This window comes from Mastacembelus armatus, chromosome 5 (assembly GCF_900324485.2).
Source record: "Mastacembelus armatus chromosome 5, fMasArm1.2, whole genome shotgun sequence".
Lineage (NCBI taxonomy): Eukaryota > Metazoa > Chordata > Actinopteri > Synbranchiformes > Mastacembelidae > Mastacembelus > Mastacembelus armatus.
In genome coordinates this window covers 9,431,775-9,457,839 of record NC_046637.1, presented here as the reverse complement: position 1 = coordinate 9,457,839, position 26,065 = coordinate 9,431,775, and the positions used below count along the sequence as shown (strand labels likewise).

The window sequence follows — 26,065 nt, the reverse complement described above, 5'->3', positions numbered from 1 at the left end:
GGAGGGAGACAGAGTGTATGTGTATATACACGTGTGTGTCTTTGTATGTTATCAACAGTGTGGACCTGTTTTATACCATTGCAACTTCTTTAGGGAAAATGAAATATTTGGGCTGGTGCTCACTTTCAGACACACATTGAGGGTTAAGACTTGGTTTTAGGGTTCAGGTTCCAATTAGGTTTAGGTTAGCCTCCTTATGTGAAGGAGAAGTAATAAAAAGTGATTTTCACTCATAGGTGCATGATAACAATGTGCTACAGTATTTTTAAAATTCCAGTCAACACTGATGGAATGATCTTTAAAAAAAACCACAGATGCCAGCTGGTTTGAATGTCAATCAATCGCTACCATTAACAGCAGCAACATTTTAATTGACCACTTGCGCTTGTGCTTTTGTGAATGCACTGATGCTGGATTGTGTGATTGAAATGACATCAGAGAGGGCCAGTGTAAGTTACGACTTTTCTCTGCATGAGATTAGCCCTTGTTGTTGTGAGGATTACTAATACATAAGGATTCATATAACATAAAGCCTCAAGCACTTTTCCCTCCAGCACAATGTGAGTGGAATCCAATTATTAAAAGTCTAAAAGTCTGAATAACATAAAGTAGAAACAGCCAGTAAAGTGTTTGGGGCACAAGTCCAGAAAGTCTGTTTGGCAGCTCTCCTCTGGTCTGTCCTCTGGGATGTATTTAGATGATTTAAAATGAGGTTAAATCTGCACTTACATCAGCTGTGAAATAACCTCTGCAGCCTAGCAGGCTAGTGAAATTTTTACTCCTTTAAGTAAGTATTCTTTTTAAAGTGAGCATCCTACAGCGAATGTATCGCTGATAATATTACCGTTCTTGCAGCGGTTCAGCTCAGCCTCGAGCCCTCGAATTGTCTCCTTCAATGACTTGTTCTTCTCCTTTTCCTTTTCGTACTTCCTCTTCCACTGCTCGGCTGTGAGCTCCAGGTTCACTGTTACTGTATTTCTAATGGTCTTGGCTCTAAGCGGAGGGATGTGATGACAATCAGAAAGAGCAACAGAGAAAGAAAAGGAAAAGGAAGGAAACCATGCGATGGGTAGGAGGGTGAGAGGAAAATTGCAAAAAAAGAAAACATACAAAGTGTGAGAGAACGGCAGAGAATAGAATAGAAGAACTGTCAACCAGGTTATTTCAGCTCTGGCTGCTCAATGAAAATGGGCTTGCATCTCATTAATTGCTATGCAAATTGGGTTTCTGCCAGCTGTCTTTGGTGGTGCATGCAGGGAGAGGGAAGTATATGGCCAACATTCAAAATTTAAAAACCCTTTAAAATATATTCATATCAAAATATAGCAATCATGTAGTTCATAAGAGGAGAGAGTATGTATATGACTATAAACTGTTTCTTAATTATGGTGCAAATAAGCATCATCACAGAGTTAAAAAAAAAAAAATCATGATGCTACAGCCACAGTACTCAGCTCTGGTTGTGAATTTCACATCACTGGCCATCACTTAATTTCACACTCCAGTGAGAAAGCACTGTCCTTGTTCATTTACTCCCTAATATAAGTGAGACAAACAACCCTGTCTAAAGTATTCTCAGCATATAAGAATTTAGGTAACCGTATTTATAAATTGAACCTCTGATAATCAAATATCAAGTGACAAAAAGTGAATGTTGAATGAAGTTGGTATTGGCTTATTTGTGTATGGTGGCTATAACACTGTGTACCCAGTACCTTGACACAATCTATCCTTGACAACACTAAAATATCAAACTACAGTGTGACAAAAATGTGTTTAATATCATGTCATAGTATACTTGATGTCTCATTTATTTAAAAAAAAAAAGAGATTTGTCATTGTGCTCAACAGCTACTGTGGCTGACAGAGGGAAGTAATAGACCAAATTTTCTGTTCAGTAAAATTCAAATATCTGCTTTGGATTCTGTCACTCCCTTTGATCGGTCATACATTATTTATGTCAACCAACACTCTCATGCCAGTGCCTATTCAATGAATTCCTTGGTTGAATAAAAAAAGCTGGGGATACATAAGAAGGCTTTTGTGTTGATTTTTCTTTCCATCTGTGAGTTTCTTTAACTAGAGTGAGTTATGAGAGTGGAAATCTAATTTCTGCTTCTGGGAATGCAGATTAGAAAAGATGTTCTTTAAGTTAACCTGGCACAATCACAACTCAACTGCAACACAGTGTGCACGTCATCAAAAGCAAAGTTGGAGGCAGTAATATGTGAACAACACATATGAGCTAAATACAGGTTCAATAGAAAAACATCCCAGCTGCTACAGCTATGAGAGAAAGAGAGGAATGGGAGTTGTGCTGAGCGGTGCAGCAGCCCATGGCTACTTAGCATGGAAGCAGTTTACCGTTGGCCAAACATCAGGGTGGATTTGGTCTCTGCATCATTGTAGCTAGAGGGAGAGCAACAGATGAACATGGTTGTGCGACAGTTCCCACCCAGCGAATCCTGTAGGATACGAGTCATTTTGCTGTCACGATACGGCACATGGGTTTTCTATAAAGAGATAAAGGGAGGAAAGAAAAAAGGGGAATCGATATGGTGAGAAATTCATGAAAACACATGGGTTTCCTTTTAAATACTAAAAATATGTGTAGTGAGCATCAGCAGAGAACAAAGAAAAAGAGGTTTCTCTCCATCTGCTGCATCATTCAGAAGTATTGCCTTTTTAACCTTTGGAATGACTTCAAAAAGACTGTCCTTCCTCACTGAAGAATTTATACCACTAGATTTATCAAAGAAGTGTGAGGCATGTACAGTCTGTGAGCCTTTCCATTAGGTTTATTAGAAGCCCTCTGAGGCCTCGGCATTATATAACAGGAAACCGTGATTTTTTTTTTAATTATGATGATGGAGCTTAGAAGAGTACAGAGTAAGCTGAAGGGATCTGTTAAAATTGGTGAAATATAATAAGTTACTAGTTGCAGTAATATTGGAGACTGAGGATGAGAGGACAGAAAAAGAACATGTTAACGTGTCGCTGCGGTATTCATCCAACACAGTTAAAGTCAAATGGGTCATGTTCAGTGACAACAGAATTTATCTAAACTAAGCTGTGCTGCACCTTAATTACTGTACAGATATGAGACAAGTGTCCTCTTATCCTCTCAATTACAGTAACTAAGCACAAAAAGAGTTTCTGGTCTAAATTAACCATTCCTTAAGGTAGGGTTTGTTATGCTGTAGAGGGTTCTGGGTGCACTGGAGTCAATCTGAGCTAACACTGGGTGAGAGGTGGTCTATCAAAGGGCTGATACATAGGCAACCATTCACAATTACAATCACACCTTAGAGTAGATGAGATTTTACTTTGACTGACTGTTGTTGCCATTAGGTAGAAAACAAATTTTGGTTATTCTAATCTAATACATTCAGCTAATTCACTGCAACCTGGACCCAATTTTAGAAAACATGTTGTTTCGGTAACAAGTCCTAAGTATCTATTAACAACTAACAATTAAGATGAAAAAACCTTAGACACATACAATCCTAATAGCAAAGAACAAAGATTTTTCCTTTGTACCGTTCCCTCAGCCAAGGCTGAGATGACGTTCCCCAGGGCTGACAGAGACTTGTTGATGTTCTTGGCCTCATCCAGCACTGCTCCCTCTGCACCTGTCTTACTGACCTGACACAGATACACACATACACATAGAGGGAATTAGTTTGTAAGGTTTATTGTCAGCATAGAAACATCAGTGGAACAACAATGTTTATTTTCATATAATGATGTATTTTACAGATCCTGTATTTTTTTTATTAATTTCCCTAGATTAACTTATTTGCAACTGTAAATCCAAAGAGTCTTTTGATCAGTGCACAACACTTCTAATAATTGCATCATTCTGTCCAGTATAATTGTGAATTATTAAATATTGTAGGACATGAAAGTCAACCAGCCTTTGAGAAGAGTTCTGCACCATTCTGTGTAAAAAATCATCATGAGATACTATTTGAAAATTGTCTATCACAACCTTTTGTGGAACATGACCCAGCTTCCTGTTCGATAGTGTTTTGTTATCAAAATTTTAGTAGCTGGAGCAGAACCACTTCCTCACCACTTCACCCCTGGGGATGACCAAGATGAGAAGCATCAGCTCTTAGTAACTACAAACTGCAGTCCTCAGCATCTCTCCCGACTATATGACCACCTACTACTCCAGCTACACACTATTTTTACTATACTACTCTTTTGAATCATGAGTATCAACAACAGTAGCCAAGGGTCATGTTCAGATGAGATGAGATGAAATACACTTTATTAATCACCGAAGGCAAATTGCATTAGTTTTGTAGTAAAAGTGATTCCGCTGTGCCTCCAATATATTTTTTTTCTTCTTTCCCTAGAATGACCTATGTTCCAAATATAAATTGTTTTGTAGATGCTGTGATGAAGTGTGCTGAGTCAGATTTCACCTAAAAGGCCTTGAAGGAAGAGGAACATGTAGTTGTTTGTGGCTCCCCTCAGTGTGACCTTTGTTGTTGCTGAAACCTCTTTCAGAGCTTATCCGAACTAAGAAAGAATTTTTGAGGGTAAAATATTTCTCTAAAAAAATATTTTGTCTAAATGTAAAAAACTAAGCCTGATATTGCAACAATGAAGCAATTCCTCAAAGCAAAAACCAGTTCTCACAAACATTTGTCTCTAAGACAATTCTTTTATAATGTAGAATTTCTAAAAAAAAAACTATAGCACAGGATTATAAAGTGAGTGGTTTATCATGCCGTAAAACATTGTTTATCTGCTACTTTGATGTGTGAAAAAACCATTTCTGAAGTCCCAGTGTTTAAAAAAAATTCCTGCTGACAGTGAAGATTGTGAGCTAATAGCACAGCAGAGCCCTACTTTTAATGTTTTAGACAAAATTCCCCATTCATCCTACCTTTTCGCTGCCAGCTAGGTCGACCAGGTATAGCTTCCCACTCAGTTTCTGCTCTGTCTCTACATTTTCTTGTTTGATGTTTATTAGAAAGATGCTGTGGCTTCGGGAACTGTGCTCATTCATGTCTAAAAAAAAAAAAAGAGTGATGAGAGGACGAAGAGAGGAGATAATGTGAGAGGACAGAAGGGGAAAGACCATTTCACCCCTTGTCTAAAATGTCATTAGATTCATTATTTCCCCATCTTAAACAAGATGTTCACTTTGCACCTCATCATGTATTTCTCACTTTTGCACTTTATTATGTCTTTGCTGTGAAAAGATCTGACATGAAATGCCTGACAGTGCGCGTGTCAGAACATTAGGAGGCTCAACATTGTGACTCACTGGTGACAGCAACATGACGGTTGGCCTTCCCATCATCTATCACATCCATCACTTCCTCAGGACTTGTAACAAAGCGCTCAGTGCAGCCCTTAATGAAAGAGACACATCCATTTCGTGCAGTTAAGAAAACATATAACCTGTACATACAGTACATGCACAAACAAACCAATCATGTCTCAAATGAGTGCTTCCATATGCACAAGATGCATTTAAGGTGACTGTATCAACATAAGAATTGCAAGTACGGCTGGTCTCAGCTTCCATGGGGAATCAGCATTGTCAAAAGGTAAGAAAACTGTTTGTATAATCTACACAGAAATCTAAGTGTGAAAACTATATTTTTGTTTTTTTCTGTTTATTTCTTGCATCTGAACAGTTCCAGCCAACAATGACTCAAGGAAGTTGCTAGTGAACAAAGAATTGCTTGGCTAGAACTCAATGTAAAATGAGAACGTTTTTACAAGTCAGTTCTTAATTACAGACTAAACAAATATGACATGTGACATGTCTTCCTTTGACTTTACAGATGTGTTTTGTTTCCCTATTTCCAGTCTGTGTGCTAATCTAGGCTGACCAGCTGCTGGCTCTTGCTTCACATTAAATGTTACTGTGCAAATGTTCTCCTCTCACTCCACATTAAGTAAACAAGTATATTTCCCTGAAATGTGTGACTATTCTTTTAAAATGCACCCAACATGTAGCTACAATACAGAGAGAAATGAGCAAATCATGAATCATGTCACATGACTCACCTTCACATATGGAACTCTGTTTTTGTCTTCATGCACTGACAAGTTGGTTTTTGTCACTGCGGGGTGAGTGAAAAATAAAAAGAGAGGTCACTGTTTTACCCAAAGCATCGTGTGTGTATGTGTGTATGTGTATATATGGGTGTGTGTATTTCCGCTTTTTATCACCCTACAGTCACTTTTTCTCTTTGCAAATTCCTCCACAGGGTGTTGTTCTCTTTGTTGCATCAATTTATCTTGCTTGTTGTCTTTTTTTTTTTTTTTTTTTCCATAGCTAAATGTTTCTCAGCCACTCAGAACTCCCCTGCATACAGATGGAGGCTTTCACCACTGTCTCTGGCTCCATTAAAGATGTAATCACAGGGATGCTGCCTACAGTTCTCCATCCAGGCCTCTCCATCATTTTACAATGGTTATATATCTTAGTGATAAAACAATGAACTGCAGTGTTGTGGCGCTTCTATGTATGTAAATGTGCAAAGCTTTATGGTCTGCAGCAGATAAGCAAACGAAAGGCACCATGGCAGTTTCCAGTTTTAGCTGAGTTTTCATAACCATATTATAACTCATGTTTTTTTGTGATATCACAGCTGTAAAGAAAATGTAGATTAATTAAGAAAAGCATAGGTTTTTAGTTGTGTCTGCAGTCTTCGTCTCAGATGAACGCAAACCACACCCTCCATCAACAAGGTACTTCAGAATTTAAAATGCGAAACTCAGGGCAAAAAGCAGTCCACAAACCACTCACAGCACCACTCACTGCTGCTTGTTAAGCTCATTGCTGTGATGTAACTGAAGGTGACTGAAAAGGTGAGCAAGCTTGGACTTTTTTTTCAACTGCTCAATTGTCTCACTGGGATTTTTGCAGCAAGAGGGCAACATTAAGAGAGATTTGATCAACTTGAAACTATCAACATTAGGGGGAAACAAAACAGGATTTTAGTTGGTTAGATCCAGGTGAAAGAAAGAAAACCACAGTACAGTACTGCATTAACCAATGTGAGCTGCGCTCAGATTCAGAGCATAAACACACCATCTAGCAGGTCCCGGATTTTGTCCATGTAGATCTCAAAGTAGGATACCTGCAGAAAAACAAAAAGAGAAGAATGAGAGAGATAAATGTACAAGCATGTAGTGATCTGTCCTCTTGTGGGTCTAGGAAAGAATTATTGTTTATTATAAAACTGTGGAATAAAAGGAAAAAAGCACAACAAATATTGAAGGATTATCACGATTTATATATTATGATTTATTGATGCTGATTCCACGCAGACTATCCATGTGAGGATTACATCAGAGGCTCAATCTGAATTCTCACTGAATGTATCACAACGTGTAAGACCAAAGCTGAGCAGGTACAGCGCCGTGTGTGGCAGCTGCACAAAATCCAGACATGAACAGACACAAACTGAAATCAACACCAACCTTTATGTGAAATTCTAGGTTCTCATCCATGGCAAATATATGTTCAAAAATGTCCTCAGCAATCCGGGGAATGATTCCCATTCCTTGGGGATCGTGCAGGTCGCCCTACAGGAAGAAAGAGACAAGATAAGAAAAGGTGAGTGAAGAGTAGGATGAATGTAGACCCTGGGACAAATTAAGCAGAAAGAATAGTAAAAGAAACGGGAGCAGAGGGGCCTTTGACTTGAAAAGGAACAGCATCGTTTCCCAGAGGGAGTTGTAAAAAGGTTAGTTCTCACAGATGGCTGGGAAAGAGCAATAGAGAGACAGTGATGGTTGGAGATGTGCTGTTAGGGAGAACAGAGGAGACACACGATAAAAATATAAAGAAGAATATGTGTTTGTGTGTCCATGTGCATGTGCTTTCCACAGTAAGAGGTCTACCTTTTGAATTATTTAGCATTACTGTACCTCCATAGTGTGTGTCTTTCCCGAGGAAGTCTGCCCATAGGCAAAAATAGTCCCATTGTATCCTCCCAGTACATCTAAAAGGACAAGGGAGAAATGAAAGCATGTTCATAAAAAATAATAGGAAAAACAATGTGAGAATTTGCAATGGCAGTAAAAGTCAAAAAGAGTCAGGTGCATAAAAAGTAACACAGCAAGACCAACAAAGAAAAAAAAAAACCTTTGCTCAAAAGACAGATAAAACTTTGGCTTATAATGCCAGCATGGTGTGGCCGCACACAACAAACAACACCCACCGACAGTGTTAAAGTCACCAGGAGGCACTTAGAGAGGGAACGGTAAGTATAGCTGCATTATTCTGTTCGTTCATCTAGTAGGAGCTGCAGTAAAAACCACTCCTCCACCAGCTGAGCTCATAAAGCAGCACACAGCTGAATATCATATCGCTGACACAGTCTAATAAACCCCTGTGGTAAAAGTCCAACACAGATAAAGAAAAACATGTCACCCCAAAAAGCTGCTTGCCACAGGTCAGCTGACCACAGACTAATCACAGAGGCTCTCGGCTGAAACCAAGCAAGCACCCTTTTCCCAAGTTCCTCTCTCCTCCTTTCCTGCACTTTTTCTCTCACAGGTTTCAGCTCAGCAACATGTCTTCCCTGCTGCCACTCAGGTCATAGTGAGACTGAAACACAGCGCGGGACATAAGAGAACAATGAATAAAGAATGGGTCTCTGAAAGGAAATATAGACAGCGGGAGATGAGATTGCTAGACACCAGAGACCACCGTTAAGGGAAAGACAGAAGAGAGAAGAAAAAGAAGAAAAGCAGCACGAGTGAATGAGAGAACGAGGTTAAAGAAAGACAGCAAACACGAGAGAAACAGACAGTCAGAAAGAACAAAAAAGGTGAGAATGGGTAGGCTAAACATATGCGTCTCCAAACCAGCTTTCTTTAAACCTGCTCGTCTTCTCCATTACTCTTTTCCCTTCACATATTTCAAATCTCACTTCTCATCGCATGCCTTCATTTTACTAAATCCTGAACCTTGAATTTTTCCAGCGCTGCACTATGCAACCATTGTTTTTTTTTATTTCCTCAGCCTACGTGGTAATCTCACACTCTATAAGAAGTCTCTCCCATCAAATCAATTTCTTTTTCATGCTCCGTCTAGAACTGGTTCAATGGAGCTCCACGCTCACTTTGAAGGTGGCAGAAAAATGAGACCCTAATGTGGAAAAAGAGAGGCAGACAGATGTAGAGAGACGCAGAGAGAGACAGCATTCTGATTAATCCAGGGCCTTTTGGGCACGCTAGTCCCACTGTGCTGTGATAAGCATGCCTCTTGCTAGTCTGTACAATTGGATTGCTCACACCTGTAAGTTATGCAACTACATCATATCATGTTGCTTGTAAGAAGTTACTAATGCACACAGTCAGTAAATAGAGTGACAACTGACAAAGCCAATAAGGAGATCCTAATGGTGTTTGGATTCAAGGTGAATCGATTTCCTGCTCAACTTTTTGTCACGTGCATCTTGGACAAGAGAAACAAGCTGTTTACATGACTCACCTCTGACAATCTGCTTGGCAGAGGTGTTGTAGACTTGTTCCTGGGTGGTATGTGTGGGGAACACCTGGTCAAACACATACGGCTTCCCCTGTGAAGGCCAACACACACACACACACACACACACACATACACGCACGGTGAGCTACACAGCACAGACAGTTTAAAGAGTCCTGTTAACATCTCATCCCCCTCTGAGACTCACTCTAAAATCCATCCTGGGAAGTTTGTGTGTGTTTGTGTGTCAGAGAAGGAGGCAGGCTTCACACATCATGTTTACAACTAAAACATTATGTAAAGCCATATTGTCACTATAAAAAATGCCACATAAATATTTCCTTAAACCACAGTGAGCATGCTTTACAGACACTGTGTCCATCTGTGTGTATTAGACCTGAATGGAAGTGCATATATCACATTAAGCAGACCATCTGTCTCCGTTTGAGGGCTGCAGTACACATCTTGTATTTTTTGCAATTTAAAGTGTGGGTGTTTTGAATGAGTGCATTGCAGCATGAAGCCTTGGGCAAAAGGCTGCGTGACCCCAACAGAGACAGACAGGGAAAGATCCCATCAGAGGTAACACCATTAGAGGCTGTGTTCAAGGACTTTAACAGAGAAGTGATGGAGTGGGGAGGACAAATTGTGTGGAGGAGTAGAGCAGAAGAGTGATAATGCAGACAGGGTGGAAGAAAGGAGATGACCTAAAACCAATGTCTGTGTGTGGATAGACAGCAGGAGAAAAACATACAAAGAGACAAGGGGAAAAAAAGAGAGTCTGTTTTTCTGACTGTCAGCTAGCCAGCAAAACCACCTGTTTGTTAGTGAGGAACCAAACAAAATAGCCAACTATCAGTCAATAGCTGAACAGAGCAAATGCAAATTTAACATACAGGCTTGAATTGCCAGTGAACATATTAGTCAGCCTTCTAGCATACCTACACTGAAAAAATCTTATTTAGTCAGATATGTGAATAGACAGACTGAGAGAAGTAAAGCCACCTTAATAAAACAAACCGGACTGTGAAAAGGTCTAATTTTATGAACTGTGTTTATTATGTGTGGCTGGATGTAGGGATTTATACTCTTTATAGTGTATGTGTATATTGAATTCACAGTTGCAGTGTGTGAGTGTGTGTAATTGTACAAGACTGGACCAAACCCTGCAGACATCCACTGGCAGAAGGAGAAATACTGCAGAGGAACTATACTGAGGATATTTAATCTTCACAGTTGTGTTTCACTCACATTTTTACTCTTATCATTTCTGTGTGACTAACATCTTGAGCAATAAAGGATGTTTTCTGCACTGTGCCTATCAAATCAGGTGATCACATGCAAACAAAAGTTCACAGTCAGAACCAGAGCAGGATGACACTGCTGCAATGATACACATCTTAAACCACATAATCACAGGCACACCCCAGTTTTTTTGTTTACCTGCTGGATTTTGTCTCAAATGACATCATTTTAGATTTAGATTTATCAAAAGTATGGAGGACCTGACACACCCAGTCATGGGATTTATCTTGTGTCCATCCATCCATTTTCTATACCCGCAACCTATATATATTTTCTAACCACAACCACCACCATGCTGCCCTTCCGTAATTTAATAGAAAAAAATACTCATCTATGTCTCTATCATGGAGACATAGACGATATCATGGGGCAGCATGGTGGCTGAGTGGTTAGCACCGTTGCCTTCACAGCAAGAAGGTCCCGGGTTCACAAGCCGGCCATTCTGTGTGGAGTTTGCATGTTCTCCCTGTGCTTGTGTGGGTTTACTCCGGGTACTCCGGTTTCCTCCCACAGTCCAAAAACATGCATGTTAGGTTGATTGGTGACACTAAATTGCCCATAGGTGTGAGTGAGTGTGTGTGGTTGTTTGTCTTTGTGTGTCTATATGTGGCCCTGTGATGGACAGGTGACCTGTCCAGGGTGTACCCCTGCCTTCCACCCAAAAGAGAGCTGGGATAGGCTCCAGCAGATCCCCGTGACCCTGGTTCAGGAAAAAGCGAGTATAGATAATAGATGTCTCTATCATGCACGCAAAAACGCTGCAGACTTCTGAAATGGTACTTCATTTTATTACTGACAATAAATGTTTCGTATGTAATCTGGCTGTGCTGTGTAATAGACACAATTTATATTACCCACAAAGCAATAGTTTTACATTGTATCCCTATTGTTATGAGAGTTGTAGTGAATTTAATGCCCTGTTATATAAGCATGGCATTAAATCCATACAAGCTCCAGAAGTTTTGTTCTATTTATACAAGGAAAGCAAAGATAATGTGGGGGTAACACATTATTAATGCTATTAATATAATGATAAAGTTTATTGATCCCTCAAGAAAGAAAGAAAATTAGGGAAAAAACTGTTTAGGGGAAAAACAAAAACAACTCCATCAAGTCGCTATACATTGAACCATCTTACATGATTGGTCCTAATACTCCTGTCAATTGCCATACTTATGCTTTTTACCATAAAGACTTACCATAAAAACTAGAACTACCACATTGAGGTTGTATGCTTCTGCCAACCAGCCAAGTTATGCTTTACATTTATGTTAGGCTGTACAGCACCACTAAATATGAGCATCACAAATTTGAAGAAATTCCCTCAAAGCAGTCATTGACATATTGTGTTCACAAGAATGGGACAAATGTGAGGTCACTGTGACCTTTGACCACCCAAATCTAATCAGTTCATCACTGAACCCAAATGTACAATTGTGCCAAATTTGTAAAAAAAAAAAAAAAAAAAAAATCCCTCAAGGTGTTCCTGAGATATTACCTTCACCAAAAATGGAATGTTCCTATGTCCAAGCCAAAAACATAAAGCCTCCGGCCTTGGCTATCACCAGCACGGGGGCATGATAAAAACCCTAAAAAAATTACAGTTTTTTGAAAGACCACAAGCTTAACAATAACATGAAAGATGGACACCTGTATTTGTCGATAACATGGTGCCCAGCACATAAACCACCAACAAAGATGGTGGCTGTCAGGGTGTTTACACCAGATAAATATGTGGTTTTTGGACAAATAGCTGCTGTGTGTCCCTTGCTGGCTCTACATACCCACTTACCATCCTCCTTGTATTATGTACTGTATGTGACCTGCAGGTTCAGACTCTACAATACCATTTAATCAAAAAAGAAATAATCATTTTATGTTGCAATTTAGAAGTTAGGCCACATTTTTGTTTCTGTGACCAGAACAGACTATCATCATTTTCCACATTTGTTTTGGATTATATTACCAGCCACAAGACCATCACAGGGCCACGTAGAGACAAACAACCTCACACACTCACTCCTATGGGCAATTTAGAATTACCAATCGACCTGACATACAGGTTTTTGGACTGTGGGAGGAAACTGTACCTGGATAAAACCCATGCAAGCACAGGGAGAACATGCAAACAAATTTTTGCCCCTGCTGGATTAGGAACCCAGGACCTTCTTGCTATGAGGCAACAGTGCTAACCACTGAGCCACCATGCTGTACCTGAATAAGCTTAATTTTTTTTTTTTTTTTTATTAATTTGTAGATTGATTTATGTTTGTTATGTTGATGTTCAGGATTATCATATTACTGAATTTAACTTTTTCACAGCAAACATTTTGGCTTGTCATATTTTCAGAAGTCAAATGTCTACTGTGAAGAGTGTCATTTTAACTTCTCTGATTTCCTCAACCCCAGAAAGTAAAGGACTCCTTTTCAGAATGACTTTGTCTTTTCCATATCTGTGATGATCTCTGCAGAGATCTCAGTCTTGGCTGTTAGTTCAAAATCAGGAATGGGACTAGGGAGGGATACCTCCTAATTGCACAGTTCACATTATGCTTCTCCTCACCCTCCTCCTCAGGCTGCTCTCTATAACCTCCTCCTTTTCCTCTGGTGTCTTCTCACGCCTAGAGATTTTCCTTTGGGGATCGATCGTCTTCCCTCTCAGCCATCAGTGCAGCAGACAGCACAAGGTTGAGTGACGTCTGAATGTTGAGCTGAGTTTTTTAAGCGCCACCAGCTTTTTCTCAAAGTACCTTGCTTTCTGATTGTTTTTCTGCTGCAGGGTTTCAATCTCTTTTGCCATTTTTGGACAAAGGGTGTCCTGCTCAGCACTCAAGGTGTGGATCAGATGCAGATTCTTTGTCACCTTGACAGCATGATACTTGTCTCCTCAGGTTCAGCCTGAAGATAGTTAGCCTGCTGCCTAATGTAAGGACATCAGCTTCAAATTTCTCCTGGCAGATTATATGTGCCACTTACAGCTCCTCATAATCTTTCTGAAGGAGTTCCTTCTGTGTCCTCTTGATGTTAATCCTCACCTGAGTGTCAATGTTTGAGGTGCTGAGGACTTTTGCATTGCTGTATTTCTGCAGCCTATCTAGTTGTCCACTTTTCTTTTTCATGGTTGGTATACATTTCTTTTAAGGACGTCTGTTTTGCCAGTTGTTTAATGTGTCATCCAACTCTTTGTCAGGTTGGATTCTCCAGTTTCTTTCTTCACTCAGCAGGTCAAGAAGCCTTCTTATTTCCTGTTGAAGGGCATTAAGATGACCTGATTCCTAGTGGGTATCTGTCCATTCGGTCTATGGTTATAATTTGCCATTTTGTAGTTGAGAGCTGATTTTTATTGTTTTTTTTCAAACCATCTAAATAATTTATTACGTCAGAATCTTAGTTTCTCTGCATCTCCGTCTGTTATTTTAAGATGAAAATGAGATATACGTGCTGCTATATCCAACAGCCTGTGATAGCTTGCAGTGTTGCCATGGTTTACATGTCGCTGTTCTGCCAGAAACAGACAGTCTTCTCAACCTGGTGATTTTCCCCAGACAATTTCATATGTAAATAATTAGAGACAAATATGATGACTTGACTAAATAAGATTAGATTTAGCTTTTTATTTTGGCATGCCAAGAGGATCAACATGTTTTTCTCTTGAAAAGAAGCTTTTGAACTCACCTGTTTTTTAAAAGAAAAAAAAAAATCACCACTGAAGAGAATGCGCCACACCCAAGAGTTGTAGCTGAAAATTAGGCTTCTTACTGCAGAGTAAGAGATTGAGTGGGAACATTTCCACAATGACCTCCCACTTTCCAGCTATAGCTCTGCATTAAATAATTTGTGGCAGTTTGACAGAAACCAGGTTTTTGTTTTCCATTTCTTAATAACCACAGCTGCAGGTACAAACAAGTTTCCCATCAGAGCTGATTAGGACAGACACTGCTACCTACGAGCCATTTGTAATGCTATACACTACACACATACAGACTGTGTGAGATAAGAGAGAGAGAGGGAGATCATGATGTGGTCTTCATCAGGGGGAATAAAATGAGTCTGTTACATAAGCTGGATGAAAAACAGCCCTTTACCAATCATTTGTTCCACTGGCTCCACCATTAAAGCACTAATCTGCTGCTGTGCTGCATAAAGATGATTATAACATAAATCTATTAAATGTTCTAGTGGCTCTATATCTGCATGTCCTTCTCTCTGTCAGGTCTGTCGTCTTGTCCAGATATAGAAGCACTTACTTGTTTGTCTGTTTGTATAATTTAATGGATGCATTTTCAGTTACAGTATGTGTGTGTGCTGATGCAGAATGCTAGAAAAGGAAGGGAAGTGTGTGCATATGTGAATGTGTGTGTGTGGGTGGGTATACATGTATAGATGCAGATAATATATCCAGTTCCGTTTGTACATGCAGACATTGTTCATGGCCCTCAGCTTTGTGTGCAAAGCCATACACCCACATGCCCTGTCCAGCCTGCAATATGCTGCTGTCTGCCAGGAGACCGTGTTGGTTGGTTGCAGGCGGTGACAGAGAGATCAAGAAACAGAGAGAGAGAAAGAGAGAATTAAAAACTGCAATAATCAACAGAAACTGTGGGAATCATTGGTGGTGGCAAAAAATCGGTTGAAAAGAAGACCAAGCTGAACAAAACAAATATCAGGAGAAAACAGCAGTGAGCACATGTGACCAGAGATAAAATGAGACATAATCAGCATAAACCAAACAAAAAGAGAGACTGAGTGACAGGGTGAAATGCAATCAAAACCAAAAAATGACAGATGAGGGAGGCACAGAACATTAAACAATAGAGCCAGTCGACTGAAGGCAAGAAAATGTCTTAACAACAGTCAAGCATAAACAATATTTATTTATTTAGCTTTCATATAACCACAAAATCTCTACTGATACAGTGTCTCTTCTGACCTGGCCAAAAAAGGCAACATGAACAAGAGCGGGATAAAAGGCTGCAGCTGCATCAGCTGTTGAATTTAGATGGGGGTCTGCTTGTACGCCAAAAACAGCTCTCTGCTAGGGGCCTCACAGACACATTTAAGTCTAAAAGAATTATTTCTTGTGCTCTTGAAAGAAATCGTTTGCCATCAGTAAGTCTCCCAAGATAAAAAAAAAAAAGAGGGTGTCAGAAACAAAGAAGCGTCTTGAGCAGGGGTCTCCAACCCTGATCCTCGAGCTCTACTCTCTTGCATATTTTCCAACGATCCTTGCCCTTCCAGTTTCTGATTGGTTGAACACACCTGATCCAGGTAATCAGAAGTGGGTAGGGCAGGGGAAATCCAGAAAACAAGCAGGACAGTTGGACTCGAGGACCAGGGTTGGAGACCCCTGATCTAAAGCAATGCAAACAGCTCAGTGAGGTTATGCATGAGGATAATGGGATTTTAATAGGTTTGCAGGTCTTTAGTCGTAAATCAAAGTTTAAATAATTTATGGTGACTGAGTGAAGAGAGGAAAAGTGGATCACCAGAGTTATTACAATTTATCCTGAGGGGAACATGAATGTGTGTATTGTTAAGACAGTTGGTTCAAAACCACAAATGTCAACCTCATGGTGCCATGTGCATATACAGGTTTGGCTGTGGTAATGTTCCAAACAACGTACCTGGAAAGGCAAGGAAGACGACTGCTAGTTTGCCAAACAATGCAGGTTTCAAAATAATCAGAAAACTCACATTTTCTTCATAAACAGGCATCATGATAACGCATTTATTGAGAAACAGTAAATGTAATCACAATATTTACAAGAAAACATCATCTCATTTTTAAGGTTAGCAGGAGATCACAGTCGTGGGTAAAACAAATCACTCATGGTTATGAAAACAGCATTGACAACTGGTTGGAGACAGGACGCAAACAGCTGTTTTGCATCAAACTCACACACTTTGGTGTTTTCCTAACCATCCACTTCAAACCTCCTTTCTAAGATGCTCTGCAGTGCTATAATTACCTCATGCTACATCAACCTCTATTTCTGACAGACAACAGCCATTATTCACACAGCGACAAAAGGTCACTTGTCAGAAAAATGTAAACATGGCTCATTTTAAGTGTTCGAACAACTGACAAATGAATTCATTTTTCCAGGGAAGGAAATCTAAAACTAACAATATCCACAAGAAAAGACTAAAACATAAAACAGCTCTGCATAATGATGAATATTTAGTGACTGCCAATACTTTCCAACAACAACACAGGAGCATTTAGCTCCCCTTCAGGGAGTTTGAGTTCTTTTCACATCTTTCTTCTCAGTCTAGTTTCAAACCGAGGCATTCCTCACACCACGAGACACACACCTAAATATTTTAAGGACAGACGATGAGATAATAAGAAGATTAGGCACATGTTCCTCCACCTCTTACACATCACTGGGTTGACAGGCAAGCAGGCGGCAGCTCTCCGGTTTGTTTGCAGCAGTTTGGTGTTAGTGCGTATGTTCAACTGAGGGCAGAGGAGGAAGGGAGGAGGAGGGGTCCTATTTTCTCTTATCAGACTCTGTGTTTGAGTGTGCGTGTCTTGGTCTCTGTCAGTCTCTGTATCAGTCTTTTCCACAAACTCATCAACTCTCCTCTCTCTCCTCACACACACACACACACACACAAACGCACATATGAGCACAGCGAGACTGACAGCAGAGAGGTTGGCAACGTCTGCTCCATCCATCAAGCTAATCAGGCTTTCAGCCCCAGATAACAGCATCATTAAAGGTTCTCTCAACAACAGAAAACCCCTCACAACTACGAAAGATCTCGTCACACAATATTACCAAACATTACTGTATTTCCTAATTCACTCTGCTGACAAACCTAAGCAGAATCGGCTGGCACAGTGCCTTGAGGGCATAGCGGCGCTCATTGTTTCAGCTATACAGTAGTGAAGACTGAATGCAATTCAGCTATCTTGTACTAATCACAGCAATATTTGTAACTATTTTACATAATCACTAGCTTAGGGAACCAAACTTTGACACCCAACATTACATTAACATTCATCTAAAAATTTCACCTATTTTCCTGCATTAAGTTGTTTATTAAATAATCACACGTAGAAGTGGAGCAATTAGTCCTGCATCAAAGTGAAATATTCTGCATAATTTATCAGGAATGAGTGAGTGAGAGAGAAGAGAGCACAAGAGTGGAGAAATGAGGGAAGGGAAGCTTGGGCTTTGTTCACTGAGTTTCAAACCAGAAAATAGGAGCAACATCAACCTCCCTATGGGGAACATGAGAGTGAGAAAAAAATGGATGTTTAGAGCCACATCAATATCAGGATGAGGACAGACAAAAACAGAGTGGCATGCAAACCAGGACAGATGAACTGAGATGAAATAAGTTCTAAAATGATGGACACCGATAGAGAAGAGACGACAGTACACATGCTGAAAACTGTTATTCTATTCTGTTCGAAGTGCGTCTGGAAAATGGCACCACTCCAGAGGTGCCTGTCTTGTAGGGTTGGATATTAAACCTCAGTGCCTCTTCGGTGCAGACCAAAATGTATCAGAAACTGTCAAGCACTGAAAGCTGGCATCAAATATTCTGTTCATGTTTATAATCCCAGCTTAGCTTACTTTGGTAGTTCTCACTTTAAATGCAAAGTTTGACAATTGAACCTCAAAGTTAATTCTTAACCCTTGAAACAGCAGTTGACAAATCAACCTCACCCTAGAGTCCATTTAATGGCTGTCATTTAAGTCTTTAAAGATATAGCTTGACTTTTTAGGAAACATATATATTTGAGTTCTTGCTTGGAGTTAGATGAGAACATTGATACCTGCTATACTCTTATGTCTGTTCAGTCAATACATAGCTACAACACGCAGCTGCTTTGCATAGCACAAAACCTAGAAACCTAATTAACATGTTATATATTGTGTGTTTAGTAACTTTACCAATTGCCGAATAAGAATTCAGGTTTATCGCACATGAAAGTAGTAATACTTTTCTAACTTTTGGCAGGAAAGCACTATTTCGAATACCCAGCTTCACTGCTGAGTGGGAAGGAAAGAAGACTGAGAGAGGAGAACATATGTACGCAATAAGGAAGATGCCTCATTGCCTAAAGTGACACCTCGACTGTTTCGGTGACTGCCGGCAATGTCGTGCTTGATAGGGCCTCCAGCCTTCACACCCCTTCCAGATATTTACATTATAGATTTATAGTTATTGCAAAAAATAGACACAAACCTTGAGAGGGAAATGAGTCGTAAAACATGAAGTGGGAGCATCGACCTCAGCTCGAAGCAAAGCGCTTCGATCAGAACCTGAGACAGTCTGAGAGCCCAGCCATTAGAAGTCCTCCCTCTCAGAGGGAGTATAGATGTCAAGGGAAATATCTAAAGGCTTGTGAATTTCCAGTGCTTATCTCCATTTCAGCCAAAAACCACCTGCTTCCAGCTCAACCAGCATATCAGAAAATCCAGTCAAAATTAGTTCATACAAGATACAAGATTACTCCTTACAGCAGCTTTGTCCCTGACTGCATTGCTCCTGCAGAACAGGGAGAAAGGCCAAAAACATTTAGAACTAAATAATCAGGTAATTTTGTTTTTCGAGCAGCAAGCTTATCTTCAAAAGACATCTTGCCAAAGTGCTAAAATTGCTCTGAATGTGTAAAGTAATCCCATCCACACTTATGAAATATAAAATGCATCAGTTTATCCCAAACAGAATTTTAATTGAATATTTTTTTTTAACATTGTTAAAAAGCAATTCCATTTCAGAAGAGAAATAACAATATTCTATGAAAACTTCTACACTCTTCTTAAGGATCAAGCCCTGTTAAGAAAGCTCTCAAACAAGTTCAGTTCCTATATCAGTTCAATTAGCACATAAACCTGTGAGCCATCTGTATTCAAGCAATAAAAGATGTATTTATATAGTACCCTTCAGGCAACGATAACTGAATGCAGGAAAGTAACACCCCAACTTATAAGAAACAACAGACTCTTGCTCTGTGCCAAATTGAAATAGAGATTTTGTGTGGGTTTGTTCAACAGTACCAATTAGCTCTGAATCCAGAACCTCAATACACTGACTGATCCTCAAAAAGTACAAGGACCAGAGGAAGACATTTAGTAATCCACTAACCATGCCAAGAGCTGTGGTCGCAAAATTAGTATTAGTCCTGTTAATGATCACACGTGGCACACAAGAACGACTCATACATCAGAACATAAAGGGAGAGGATGGAAGAAGCAAACATGCTGTATATGCTGGCCGCCATTATCAGAGCAGTAAAGCTAGGGGGATACTTGGTTGTGACTAGAAGTGAACAATGATTTCAATTTGCTATAAAAAGTAACATCATGGTTATGGGATTCTTTTTGTAATACAACCAAAATTAATGATGCAATTTAGATAATAAAAGGTCTTCAGAAAAAAACAGCAAATTATATGGTATTAAGAGTTTACAGAATTGACAGAATTAATTAGAATCTAAGGGACATAGAAGACTGTGATGGACTGGTGACCTGTCCAGGGTGTACCCCTGCCTTCCACCCAAAGAGATTGGGATAGGTTCCAGCAGATCCCCGTGACCCCGGTTAAGGAATAAGTGGGTATAGATAATGGATGGATGGATGGATGGACATAGAAGAGATAGGTTTATAGAGGAAAAAAAAACTGTGTGTTGTGATTATCTTTGTACCTACTCATAAAGAAACAGCATCATGGTGCTGTTGCCCAAGGAAATGTTTTTTAAAGTCTGGTCTGTGACCAATCCTGAGCCATGAAAAGATTAACATAAGTCTGAAAAATATGTTTGCCAAGATTTTTAAGCCTTTCCTATGGAACGTAGCTTCAATAAAATCCTCGAATCAGGGAAAATTTGATTATTCGAGACCAAAAACTATAAACACAAACATGGTTGAAAGCATGACTCCCCTGAGAAGGAAAAAAGCATTGCCTTAGAGTACATGTCAGTACTCTCAAATATCAGTTCAATAGCCTGAACTGTGAATAATTGAGGGAAGCAGAAGCCCTGGCCTTTCAAAGGGCAGGGATGCTTCTTCCCTGTCCTTGGAATTTCCTTCTTGTCCCATTACCAGACTAATATAGCATCAACTGCTTGGGGTCTTTGCATGAGAAAACATGTGTAAACGTGCACTTGGTTACGATGTGATGCCCAGAGACACTGAGGCCAGACACGGGGACTAGGCATGCAGCATTTTGGGCAGGACCGTGGCTAATGAGGAGAGGATGCTTCATTAACGCTCCCCAGAGCTAAATGCCTGGTAGTCACAGCCCACTTCTGTCATAAAGGGAGAGAAATGTGCAGGATGTGTTGAGAAACTAACACAACCTTATCTAACCCTGGCAACCATGCACCCTAGTAAAAATAAAGATGAGCTGAAGGAACTGGCAGCTAATATCCCGTTGAGTGTGGCTGCTGACTAAATAGATGTCAGTAATGTTAAAATTAAGGAAAAGATGAGAAGGAGAGCTGGCTCACCTATGGGTTGTGGGAAGACAGATGGGGACCACTAAACTTTAAAGCAGGTCAAGTTAGCCATGAAATAGTGGTGATTAAAATATTGATTTTCCTTGAGAAATAAAGCAAAATAAATTTGAGAGTCTTTTTTCTCATTTTGCAGAGCTTCACAACTGTAGGCAGCTTGGCATGAAGTAAACCCCATCAAAGTCAATTGATCCCTTAATATTGAAACCACAGATGGACAGGAGCTTCCCTCTCTTGACACCATTAAAACCTGCTACACGCCTCTACCAAACTTAACAAGATGACAGACGAGACGGAGCTTCTTTTCTCACATCTTCCCAGAACAGCTGCTGAGTCATGAGGAAATGAGCAGCAGAATCATTACACCATGAAATACAGCTAGACAGAAAGAAATACAGTGAAGCTCGAACTAAGAAAGTGAAAGACAGAGCGAGGGAGAGGGGGAGGAGATCTGTTGTGATGGTGGAGTCCAACGGGAGAAATGAGTGTACATCTTGACCCTACAAAGCAATCCCATTACACTGTCTAATTGGATAGGGTGTGTGCACTGCGGTGATAGAATTAGAGCACTAAAGCCTGCACAGAGGCGGAGGAGCAGGGGAGCCCTTTGGACCTTCATTTCTGATTCTGTTTGGTTTGCAGTTAAAGCTGCTGCAAAGAAATATCCATGAGGAGAAACAGCTCCAGTGGAACTATAAACAACAAAATGTATGAGACAGGTAGATGACTTTACATGGGGCCTGACGTGCACTATCAACAGTTTGTTTCAGCAAATGTTATAAATATAAATGTTCAGCATCTGTTTCCGCTTCATATCTTCTTCTATGGCAAGAGAAAATGAGCTCTCAGCCATACATGGCAGAAGAGCAGGAGCTCAGTCTAAAATCAGACTTAGAAACTGGCCTTGTGAAGAATTGGTTTATTGTTACATGTGTATTTTTTGCAACTGCAGCACACCATATGATCTTAATTTATTTTCATCAAGATCAGAACCTGCTTCTTGGCAAAAAAATACATACATTGCATCATGGAATGTACAGCCTTAATGAGAATTATGATCTTCAGTGCAAAATGTGTTCTATGTGAACCTTTTAACAAGCCTGTTCTAATTCTCTCTTCTTCCTAAGGTAAACTAGATGTATTTCATTGCTGTGAATACATAAGCACTTAATACCCTGGAATTTCTATAAAGGACTTGTAAGTACACAGGGGAACAGCAGCAAGGGAAAAGTAATCCATAGAATTTTAAGCCAACGTGAAGAAAATAGAGAATCAATAGTTTGTTAATGTGCACATTTCATTTGGATCTACTAGCCCATGTGGAGAAACCCATTTCATCACAACAAATTGACCCTCCTTACTATCTATCATGGCCAACAAAGAAAAATCAAATAGCTCCACATGATGATAACAGGGAGGTCAGAACAAAGGTAAAGGATTTATTATAATGAGTTTTGAAAAGTGCAGTCACCACAATCACTCAGCATTTACACACCAGCACAGCCATGCCCTCATAGCCTGAGGTTGAGTCTGACAGGACAATGGCTGGCAGTTAGGGTAACAAACACAGAGAAAAGAGTTTTCTCTGTGTTTTTGTATTTTGGTCCAAATCAAAATCAGCGTTGCATTCCTCTGGGATGGAGGCTTATTAAAATGCACCTCTAATCTTTGAAAGCAATGTGGCCCATGATAACAAGGACCCATAGTTCCAGAGACACTGCAGGGTACATTCACTGTGGAGATTATGAGCTTTTACTCTTGCTCACTTGAAATGGTTATGAGTAAAAATAGACAGGGATATAATATTTGGGTTAACATGTTATGTCAAACTCCCTTACCCCCTTAAGTTAAAATAAGCCCAAGTGTGAAGCTAAGAAGTATCATATGGGTTTACAACAGCAGCAGCTAAATGAACTATAAAATTATTTCACTTTTGAAAAAGGGATTGAAGGGATTGATGTTGTTTATCCCCGTGTCCACTAGTGAGGCTCTTAAAGTTATTGCAGCTTAAGAATAATACAGGACATCAAACACTCATGAAGTTAACAGCATAGATCTAAAATGACAGTTATGTTATTTCATACAGACTCCATGCTTATACAGTATCTTATCGTTGTATATTGCCACTGGTATGATGGATATATGCACAAAATTCATTTTTAATAAGCCTAGTGTGTGTATAGTTCATTTGCACAAGCATTGATATGTCATCACCTGTAAACAAGAAAACGCTATTTCCATATTTTTCTGCCTCTGAGGCAGCTATGATAATTTATTTAATAACAGAACTGAAACTGGTAGCCTTTTTTGCCTGCCAGAAGATTAGGAAGGACAATCTGGCCCCTGTGATGCTGCATTATTCCAGACAGTGAAATACTAGAGACAGCTGTGTCACTCCACTGTGGAACAAACACATAGGCTGAGCCTTGGGGCAGTACAAGCTGGGTATGGTTATTACTGTCACTCAGCCACAGAGTCCTGCAGGGCTCCACAGGTGGCCAGGTCTCTGAGATGAGAAACAAACTAATACTGATAATAAACACATTCATTTTGTGCCACACAGGTCTCATAGAGAGAGGAAATGATGTATTGCTTCTGTCATTCAAATTACTCAAGGGAAAAATTGTTTCAGTGTCTATAAGTGCTTCAAGAAACTCGAGCAAAACTGAAATTGCAACAAAAGCTTTTTCTGTTCCATGTGTTTCTTTTATGATGAAACATCTGATGGTTGAATGAGTAATTTAATGGCCCTGATTCCTCACTGCTGGCATGAAGTGGATAAATCAAACACGATATATTATTGTAGTAAAGTCATCAAACATTGAATTCAGCTCTTGTTATGTAATGTAAGCCTGTGTTCAAGTCACTGAGGACTAAGCAAACTCAGCTGATAGTCCTCAAGTTCGTGCTTGAGTAGCCAACTTGAATTTAAAGTTGCACTAATCAGTATTTTTATATTAGCAATCGATCACATAAAATTATTACCTAACCCTGTAGTTCTCCTCGGTTCTATTTGAGCATCTTTTAGCTCGTTGTTTTTGGTTTTATGGGCCACAACTTCACTGTTTTGATTCAGTCTCAACACTCAGCCAACAGTCTTTCCAGCTGCAGCCATCGTGTAAGAAAGTGCTTAAGTCCCCTCTGTGTTTGTCAGCAATTAAGGTGCAGACAGACAACTAGCTGTTGAACATAGTGGAGCATTTAGTAGCTAAAGAGCTGGATATTTCTCACAGGAGCTGATGGCGAGAAACTCACCCTCCAATGGATCTAAATATTCCTCTGTGTCTGCTGGATGTAAATTACTCACTAAGCAATATGTCAATGTGGTGACATCAAAATTCAAGTAATGCTGCAGGAATTATGGTGTAACTGACATTTTTTGTGGTCAGAGTGGTTACATTTCAGCAAAAGTTGCATTCCTTTAAGAAATCAACATAACTCATTAATTGACAGCAAGTTTTATATTTTTAAATTTATTTTTGTTGCTTTCTAAGGGTTTTTATATATTTGTGGATATTCATGTCACAATTTAGGCTGCAATGCTAATGTTTAAGTTGATGTGCAAGTCTGAGTTCACGTCATCAAAATTCACATCCCTGTTGATTCATGTTTGGTTCACCTAGTCTAAATGTTTTGAGGCCCCAGGGACATTCCCACATCAACTCCGAACACACAAATACACCTTCTTCCCCAGTCTTTAATCTCTCCAAGTCTTCTCCTGCCTGCCACCCAGGTGAAGCCGAACCATCACTCAACAACTCAAATCATTGCCTCTGTCAGTTAACAAGTTCTGGATGGAGACTTCCTCAGGCTTACAAATATGGGGCCATAGCGCTCAGATATGAATCGTTTTTATCAACAGTCGAAGTGTGAGTGCTTAGTTGTCGCTACAGGGTCGCTGCAGCATGTCTGCTTGCCTGATATTTTAAATCCTGATAAAATGCGATGGCCATAGCATTTCAACTCACATCAAAACATATTTTTCTGACAGCTACAAAAGCAGGAAAATACATACTCTGAATACATTTCCACACCTAAAAAAATTCATATCCTTCAGGCCTCCAAAGTAATTACATTTACAAAAATGAAAACTGCACACATGCTTTGTGATTACATTCATCTGAACACAAGGATATTGAGGAATGGTTAGTGCATGAAATGACCGAAAATATAAGTAAAGAACTGCACGCTTCTCTTTCCAGACATTATCAGTCTTAAAAGCTTGGTAGGGAACAACAGCAGTACAAGTGTACATGTTTTCTTTTCATAGTTCCCTTAATTGGGTGATATGATGTAATTTCATCACCAGACACCCTGTTCCCATGCTGTCATTATCTGTAGGCTAATATGAAGTATGCATTGTTTCTGTCTCACACATTTTAGCTTGAATGAAACAGACAGACGTCAAATAAATAATTTAAGATAAACGCTCAAGATATTCTCTTCAATTTTACAGAGACAGTAGCTTAAAATAATTTTGCAATCTACAAGACTGATGACTTGAATGTATTTTTCATTCTTCTGCTGTCTACAAAAACCTAGAATACTTTTAAATGGAGTTACCGAGACAAGTGTGAGAATGACCAATGTCAAGCTGTTGCAATGCCAAGCAGCAATCCACAAACAGCAACCAAATAATCTGATAATGACCATTCAGTCTGCTTGTAGAAAATCTTGAGTAAGACATCCTTCTGCTACAACCAGGATATGCAAGATAGTCACAGAGGGACATCTATCCCAACTGTGCTGTCTTGCATCTCAATGTATATGTGAGTGTGTGTGTGTGTGTGAGAGCGAGAACAACAGCAAAG

The 26,065-nt window shown here is 39.7% G+C and overlaps 1 protein-coding gene across 1 annotated transcript in view; it reads right to left on the bottom strand.

The window, feature by feature from the left end:
- Positions 1-26,065, bottom strand: part of kif5ab (kinesin family member 5A, b) — a 50,109-nt gene that overhangs the window by 22,746 nt on the left and 1,298 nt on the right. Inside the window, exons 2-11 of the mRNA XM_026307922.1 lie at positions 9,479-9,566; positions 7,909-7,982; positions 7,459-7,563; positions 7,067-7,115; positions 6,037-6,092; positions 5,285-5,372; positions 4,901-5,025; positions 3,541-3,645; positions 2,365-2,513; positions 845-993 (exon numbers count right to left, since the gene is read on the bottom strand). Coding sequence (XP_026163707.1) covers positions 845-993; positions 2,365-2,513; positions 3,541-3,645; positions 4,901-5,025; positions 5,285-5,372; positions 6,037-6,092; positions 7,067-7,115; positions 7,459-7,563; positions 7,909-7,982; positions 9,479-9,566 — 988 coding nt within the window. The remainder of the gene's footprint in view (positions 1-844; positions 994-2,364; positions 2,514-3,540; positions 3,646-4,900; positions 5,026-5,284; positions 5,373-6,036; positions 6,093-7,066; positions 7,116-7,458; positions 7,564-7,908; positions 7,983-9,478; positions 9,567-26,065) is intronic.